General features: G+C 41.4%; 1 protein-coding gene across 1 annotated transcript; it reads left to right on the top strand.

The window, feature by feature from the left end:
• Nucleotides 1–4,543: 4,543 nt before the first annotated feature.
• LOC111607089 (translation initiation factor IF-2-like) lies at nt 4,544–6,748 on the top strand. Its single transcript, XM_023328948.1, has 7 exons — nt 4,544–4,749; nt 4,855–4,905; nt 4,985–5,041; nt 5,122–5,253; nt 5,345–5,629; nt 6,403–6,486; nt 6,562–6,748. Exons 1-7 carry the CDS (start codon nt 4,686–4,688, stop codon nt 6,714–6,716), a joined length of 828 nt encoding a protein of 275 aa, XP_023184716.1. The 5' UTR covers nt 4,544–4,685; the 3' UTR covers nt 6,717–6,748.
• The last annotated feature ends 592 nt before the right edge of the window (nt 6,749–7,340 follow it).

Genomic DNA, 7,340 nt, shown 5'->3' with positions numbered 1-7,340 from the left:
TTCAACCAGGCCTGCTGAGTCCGTTCGGTGTGAACACGCAGTCGAACTCTGGTCTGTACAAACTCGGTCTTGGTTTGGTTAAAGTGAACTCTGGTGCTGTTTGAACACATGAACACCAAGTGGACCAGAGACCGCTTGGAGGGAAACACCCAGCGCTCGTCGCTACTCCGCAATCCTCTTGGTTCTGTGCTTAAAATTATGACTTCACAAAACTTACTGTTTGTTCTCAATTCAGTTTGATACAAAATTGTAATCTGAAAAATTCAATTTCCCATCAGAAAGGATTGAAGCATGGCACCTCCTCTGATAAATGTTGGACTCATCTCCTGTTGTTCAAGTGGCATCACACCCACTTTGATGTAAATAACTAATATTTACATCATAGACAAATTGTACATGCACTTATATTCTGTTAGTAGATACATGGAAGAAGCAAAAATAAAGTTTATATACATATAAACATGATTTTCTGCATTTTCTTCCTAGACTTTTGCACTTAAGTTTTCTTGTTCTTACATTTTTTAAAGTTTTTCCTTCAAACAGAAGTTATTCCTCAGCTAAGACATTATTTTACCTGCTTAAGGAGACATAGCCTCTTCATGTTTTGAAAGTTTTATGTAATTTCTGATGTCTTAAATTAGAAATGATGCCAACTTTGTTCCTCTAAATTCGCAGTACCCCACTGTTAAAAGCTTCTAATAATGATAAATAAATCATTGTTCTTCCTGTACTCACGGGGCCGCATGGTGGAATAAACGCAAACTACTTTTGGCTTTCTCCCAGAGTCCAAGAGCACAACTGTTAGGGCAATTAGGGTCTAAGTTGCCCCTCGGTACGAGTGTGTGAGAGCATGGTTGGTGGTTAGTGCTCTGTGTTTCTGTGTTGTCCTGGCGATCCGTCCAAGGTGTATCCTCCTCTTGCCTAATCACTGCGGACGGACAAACAGACGGACGGAGGGACAGATGGACAAAAAGAAACATGTCTTCTGACTTTTCTGCATTATTATAGCTATTGCTTCTAAGAAAAAAAAGTTTATTCATGCATTAGCAGAAATGTCATATCTGCTCTTTGTTTATGTCAGGAAGAAACATTATTATTATTATTATTATTATTATTATTATTATTATTATTATTATTATTATTATTATTATGTAATCAATCCACTGTTCAAAAAGAGCATCGCCTGATAGCCTGATAATAAATCCTTCTTGTGTTTGTAAATTCTTAAGACACTTTTAAGGAGACATGGATATTGTGGATGTTGTGGATGTGGTGGATGTTGTGGATGTGGTGGATGTTGTGGATGTGGTGGATGTTGTGGATGTTGTGGATGTGGTAGATGTTGTGGATGTGGTGGATGTGGTGGATGTTGTGGATGTGGTGGATGTTGTGGATGTGGTGGATGTGGTGGATGTTGTGGATGTGGTGGATGTTGTGGATGTGGTGGATGTGGTGGATGTTGTGGATGTGGTGGATGTTGTGGATGTGGTGGATGTTGTGGATGTTGTGGATGTGGTGGATGTTGTGGATGTGGTGGATGTTGTGGATGTGGTGGATGTTGTGGATGTGGTGGATGTGGTGGATGTTGTGGATGTGGTGGATGTTGTGGATGTTGTGGATGTTGTGGATGTTGTGGATGTGGTGGATGTTGTGGATGTGGTGGATGTTGTGGATGTTGTGGATGTTGTGGATGTTGTGGATGTGGTGGATGTTGTGGATGTGGTGGATGTTGGGGATGTGGTAGATGTGGTGGATGTGGTGGATGTGGTGGATGTGGTGGATGTGGTGGATGTTGTGGATGTGGTGGATGTGTGGATCTGTGGATGTTGTGATGTTGTGGATGTGGTGGATGTTGTGGATGTGGTGGATGTTGTGGATCTTGTGGATGTTGTGGATGTGGTGGATGTTGTGGATGTGGTGGATATTGTGGATGTGGTGGATATTGTGGATGTGGTGGATATTGTGGATGTGGTGGATGTTGTGGATGTGGTGGATGTGGTGGATGTTGTGGATGTGGTGGATGTTGTGGATGTGGTAGATGTGGTGGATGTTGTGGATGTTGTGGATGTTGTGGATGTGGTGGATGTGGTGGATGTTGTGGATGTGGTGGATGTTGTGGATGTGGTAGATGTGGTGGATGTTGTGGATGTGGTGGATGTGGTGGATGTTGTGGATGTGGTGGATGTTGTGGATGTGGTGGATGTTGTGGATGTGGTGGATGTTGTGGATGTGGTGGATGTGGTGGATGTGGTGGATGTGGTGGATGTTGTGGATGTGGTGGATGTTGTGGATCTTGTGGATGTTGTGGATGTTGTGGATGTGGTGGATGTTGTGGATGTGGTGGATGTTGTGGATCTTGTGGATGTTGTGGATGTGGTGGATGTTGTGGATGTGGTGGATATTGTGGATGTGGTGGATATTGTGGATGTGGTGGATGTTGTGGATGTGGTGGATGTTGTGGATGTGGTGGATGTGGTGGATGTGGTGGATGTTGTGGATGTGGTGGATGTTGTGGATGTGGTGGATGTTGTGGATCTTGTGGATGTTGTGGATGTGGTGGATGTTGTGGATGTGGTGGATATTGTGGATGTGGTGGATGTGGTGGATGTTGTGGATGTTGTGGATGTGGTGGATGTTGTGGATGTGGTGGATGTTGTGGATGTGGTGGATGTGGTGGATGTTGTGAATGTTGTGGATGTGGTGGATGTGGTGGATGTGGTGGATGTTGTGGATGTGGTGGATGTGGTGGATGTGGTGGATGTTGTGGATGTTGTGGATGTGGTGGATGTTGTGGATGTTGTGGATGTGGTGGATGTGGTGGATGTTGTGGATGTGGTGGATGTTGTGGATGTGGTGGATGTTGTGGATGTTGTGGATGTGGTGGATGTGGTGGATGTGGTGGATGTGGTGGATGTGGTGGATGTTGTGGATGTTGTGGATCTTGTGGATGTTGTGGATGTGGTGGATGTTGTGGATGTGGTGGATATTGTGGATGTGGTGGATGTTGTGGATGTGGTGGATGTTGTGGATGTGGTGGATGTTGTGGATGTTGTGGATGTGGTGGATGTTGTGGATGTTGTGGATGTGGTGGATGTTGTGGATGTTGTGGATGTGGTGGATGTTGTGGATGTTGTGGATGTGGTGGATGTTGTGGATGTTGTAGATGTTGTGGATGTTGTGGATGTTGTGGATGTTGTGGATGTTGTGGATATTGTGGATGTTGTGAGAGAGACTCTATAGGCACCCTTCTGTCAAAATTTAATCGGAGTTTGATGGATGAGTAATTAAAGACCCTAATTAATTGATTGCTATTAATCCCCCCCCCCCCCCCCCCCCCCCCCTCCCCCCCCCCCCCCCCCCCCCACCCATCCCCCACTCCATCTGTTACGCCATCTGTTATTCCCGCTATGTGTTTTAAAAATAGTACAAGTATGAAAAAACATTGAGTTTTAAGAATAATACAATTAAAGTATGAAAAAACAATAAGTGTTAGATAATCTAGAATAATATAACATTATAGTATATTTAAATAGATTTGGGGTGTTGTAGTTACCTTTGGTTTTAAACAGAATATCTTCCTGATATGTGAAGCGGGAGATACGGTCCTACCATCTGTGTGAGGTGGGTTAAAAGCCCCTCAGGATGATGACCTCTGATCACCATACTGGTTGACTATCAGCTATCAGCTCTCAGGATCTGCAGCACTCCATCTGTGTGCCCAGATTCTACGCCCGAGAGGGGATCTTACCATCTGTGTGAGGCATTGTTGTAGTTACCTCTGGTTTTAAACAGAAGTGTGAGGTGGGTTAAAAGCCCCTCAGGATGATGACCTCTGATCACCATACTGGTTGACTATCAGCTATCAGCTCTCAGGATCTGCAGCACTCCATCTGTGTGCCAGTGGCACATGTGACCACTTGTGAGCAAATTAAAAAACACATCAGTGCTGACTATGAGTTTGTGATTTCCTTCATCGCTTAAATTTTAAACTCTTATAGATTTTCTTTTTCTGTAACACTTGCTAGTGTGAAACGTTTCAGTAAATGTTCCTCATTTGTACACGTACTTCTGAAGAATATGTGACAGACAGTAAACAGGCCTACTCAAATTTAACTTATATCTTTCCGCAGTTAAAGAATTTGTCCAGACTTTTCCAGAATTTGGTCCGGCATCATTGTGAATGATTTTGTTCAATCTTTTTCTTGCTGTTGAATCAGCGCTGATCTTCCTACTGCTTCATGTTTTCTCCAAAATAGTAAATCTTGGTTTAAATACATTTAAACTCATAGATTTTTTTTCTGTAACAGTTGCTAGTGTAATACATGTCAGGAAATGTTCCTCATCTGTAAATTTATTTATGAAGAATATCTGACAGGGGCTAAACAGGCCTAGGTGGCTCTAATGATGCAAGTCTCAGAATCTGATGATATGATATGAGCTGCGGGTCAGTAGTGACCCCTCCCACACAGAGGACCCCCCCCCCCCCCCCCCCCCCCCCCCCTTGCTCTCTGCCTGCGTGTGTGACAAGACTTAAAGCTGGACATATACCTCACGCGTTCTTTTAAAAGCAGACGTCATCTCAGGGTAAGAATCACAGCTCTCCAGAATTTCGACTGACTTTTGTTACAAATCCAGCTGTATTTCCAAACTTGTTAATTTTCTTTAAAGAAGTATTATTTTGAATTATGTCTGACTTTACAGGAAGATCTGCAGCTATAAGTTCTCAGGTTCTATCCACGTTGTTCGATCGTAAGTAAATACAATTCTCAAATTGTCTTTCTCTAATCATATACTGAATATATATATGTATATACAGAAATGCATCATGCTTAATAATGATTTTCTTATTTTTAGGGGCAGTCTCAGAAGATCCAAACATTGTCTTAGAGTCGGAATTTATAAGCGGTAAGTTTGTTTTCAGCATACCTTTTTTTTCTTTTTTAGCCAGAGTTGTAACATAATTTAAAATATTATTTGCTTACAGATCTTGCCAATACTCAGGAGACATACCAGAACCACACAGGATTAAACAATACAATTGGTAATTTAATATCTCTGTAACCAGAATTCTAAAAGCGAGAAAATAAAACATTTACTCTAATTTTACTCTAATATTTACAGATAACCGGGAGAATCCTAGGAAGAACCGCTTGTCATTGAATAAAAAAAGAACTGACTCTGAAGCTATCAGATCATCACAGCTGGTGAATACGGCTCTGACACCATCCGGTTCTGTTCAGATAGGAGTACACAGTAAGTTTTTTTTCTGTTTTTAAAACAACTATCTTAACCAATCAAGAAACTGTTTTTTTTTTTTATTATTTATTTTTTCGTCATTTTACAGGCATAACCCGTGATGAAGACGTAATTCTCATCTCGTCTGAATCGGAAGACGAACCTGTGGCAGACCTGCCTTCAGGGCAGAGATTTGATTTCATCTCCGTCACGCCTCCTCCCACACCACGGCAGGCTGCCAGGGCAAGGCCAGACATCGAACAGAGAGCAGAACCTGAACCTGAACCAGAACCTGAAGCGGATCCGGAGCTAGAACCTGAAGCGGAACCGGAACCAGATCCTGAAGCGGAACCAGAAGCGCTACCTGAGAGGCCTACTAATTCTCTCCAGCCATGTAAGTTTAATTATTTGTTTTAGATAATAAAGATATATACCTTTAATGCTTCTCTTGTCTGATTCCAATGCAAGTCCCAATTTTCAAACTGTTATTTTAAGTTAAAAGAAAGATATATATCCGTAACGTAAACTCTAATAAAGTTTCTCTTTATAACACCTTAAAATACGAAACATGGGGAGGGGTGTGAATATTTTTCTACACTGGGAACATTTCACTGAAAACTTTACTCAACCCACCCCAACACACAGAGACAGCAGAGGGGAGGGGTGTGTGTGTGTGTGTGCATGCGCTTTTTTGTCTCCAGGACATAACAGCCGATGGCCAGGGGTGGGTGAGCGATCCCCCCACCCGCAGAAGATCCCTTGCTCTCTCTCTGCGTGCGTGTGTATGTCTTGTTGACATAAAGCCGGACATGAAAGCAGACGTAATAAAAAGGAGTTCGTGTGTATTTATTTCCACACATACCACTATAAAAATAAAAAAATAATAAAAATTTAAAAAAACCTTACAAGTCGCCAAGAGCTACGTTCTTGTCAAGTTGGAGACTCCAGTTTGTCTTATTGTAAAATTAAAGTGCAATGTTTGTTCACTACCCCCTCTAACATGCTACATGCTTTTTTTTTTAAAAAATTATTTATTAATTTATTCTATGTTATTTTTTGTATTTACTTTATCCTAATCTACTTTATTTATTTTTTAAATACTTTTTCAGTAATGCTTTAATTCGGCCTTACCTAACTGATTGTAATCATATTAAATATATTCCACAGCTTCCGGACTCAGGGGCTGGGAGAGGAAGAGGAGAGCACATAATCTCCAATTCAGAACCGTTTTATTAGATGGAATGATTACAGGTATTTTATTTGAATTTATCTAGTAAAATCACATTTCATAGCTGCTAGAAGTTTATTCCTAATTATTTATTGCAGAATCTTTCATGCTGCTGGACAGACCTCCTACGGACAGAGGACGACGACGACGACAAGCTCTGGCTCGCAACCGAGAACAAGTTAAAATCCTGCTACAAGCCAGCAGAACAGTGTTGCATAATCTTTCCTCCGATGCAAAGGTGATTGTGAAATGAATCATGTATGATTTGTCTCTTATAACTCAGTAAAGAATGGAACATCAACAAGCTAGAGTTGAATCATCTCAATCAGATTATTCTCAACAAATAGCTGACAATATCCAAACTCTGCAAACACTTGCATTAGCATTGAATACAGGGGGAAATGACTTTTCACAGAGCCCTGCTCTTAGCCCTGCTAGATCATCAATCTCTGATATTTTAAACGCATCTGAAGTCTCAGACTATTTCAGACAAATTAATGATGCAGTCCGCGGTTTAAATGACTACATATCTCCGCAAAACTCACCCAATGGTTCACCGGCTACCTCATTTGCGTTGGATGAAACTTTTCAAAATACAGAATCTCAATCAGATTATTCCCAACAAATTATTAATTCCATCCAGATTCTACAAACAATCGCTTCAGCTTTGAATACCGGTGAAAATAACTTTTCACAGAGCCCTGCTCTTAGCCCTGCTAGATCACCAATCTCTGATATTTTAAACGCATCTGAAGTCTCAGACTATTTCAGACAAATTGACGATGCAGTCCGCGGTTTAAATAACTGTATATCTCCGCAAAACTCGCCCGTTGGTTCATCGGCTACTTCGTCTAGCATTTCATTAGATGAAGGTTTT

Source organism: Xiphophorus maculatus, chromosome 23, assembly GCF_002775205.1.
Source record: "Xiphophorus maculatus strain JP 163 A chromosome 23, X_maculatus-5.0-male, whole genome shotgun sequence".
NCBI classification, from domain to species: Eukaryota; Metazoa; Chordata; class Actinopteri; order Cyprinodontiformes; family Poeciliidae; genus Xiphophorus; species Xiphophorus maculatus.
This window is presented reverse-complemented; position numbering and strand designations above follow the sequence as displayed.

Coding starts and splice junctions, on each gene's coding strand:
- LOC111607089 (XM_023328948.1), top strand. CDS start 4,686: ATGTCTGACTTTACAGGAAGATCTGCAGCTATAAGTTCTCAGGTTCTA. Junction 4,906..4,984: donor AGAGTCGGAATTTATAAGCG/GTAAGTTTGTTT, acceptor ATTTGCTTACAG/ATCTTGCCAATACTCAGGAG. Junction 5,042..5,121: donor AGGATTAAACAATACAATTG/GTAATTTAATAT, acceptor TAATATTTACAG/ATAACCGGGAGAATCCTAGG.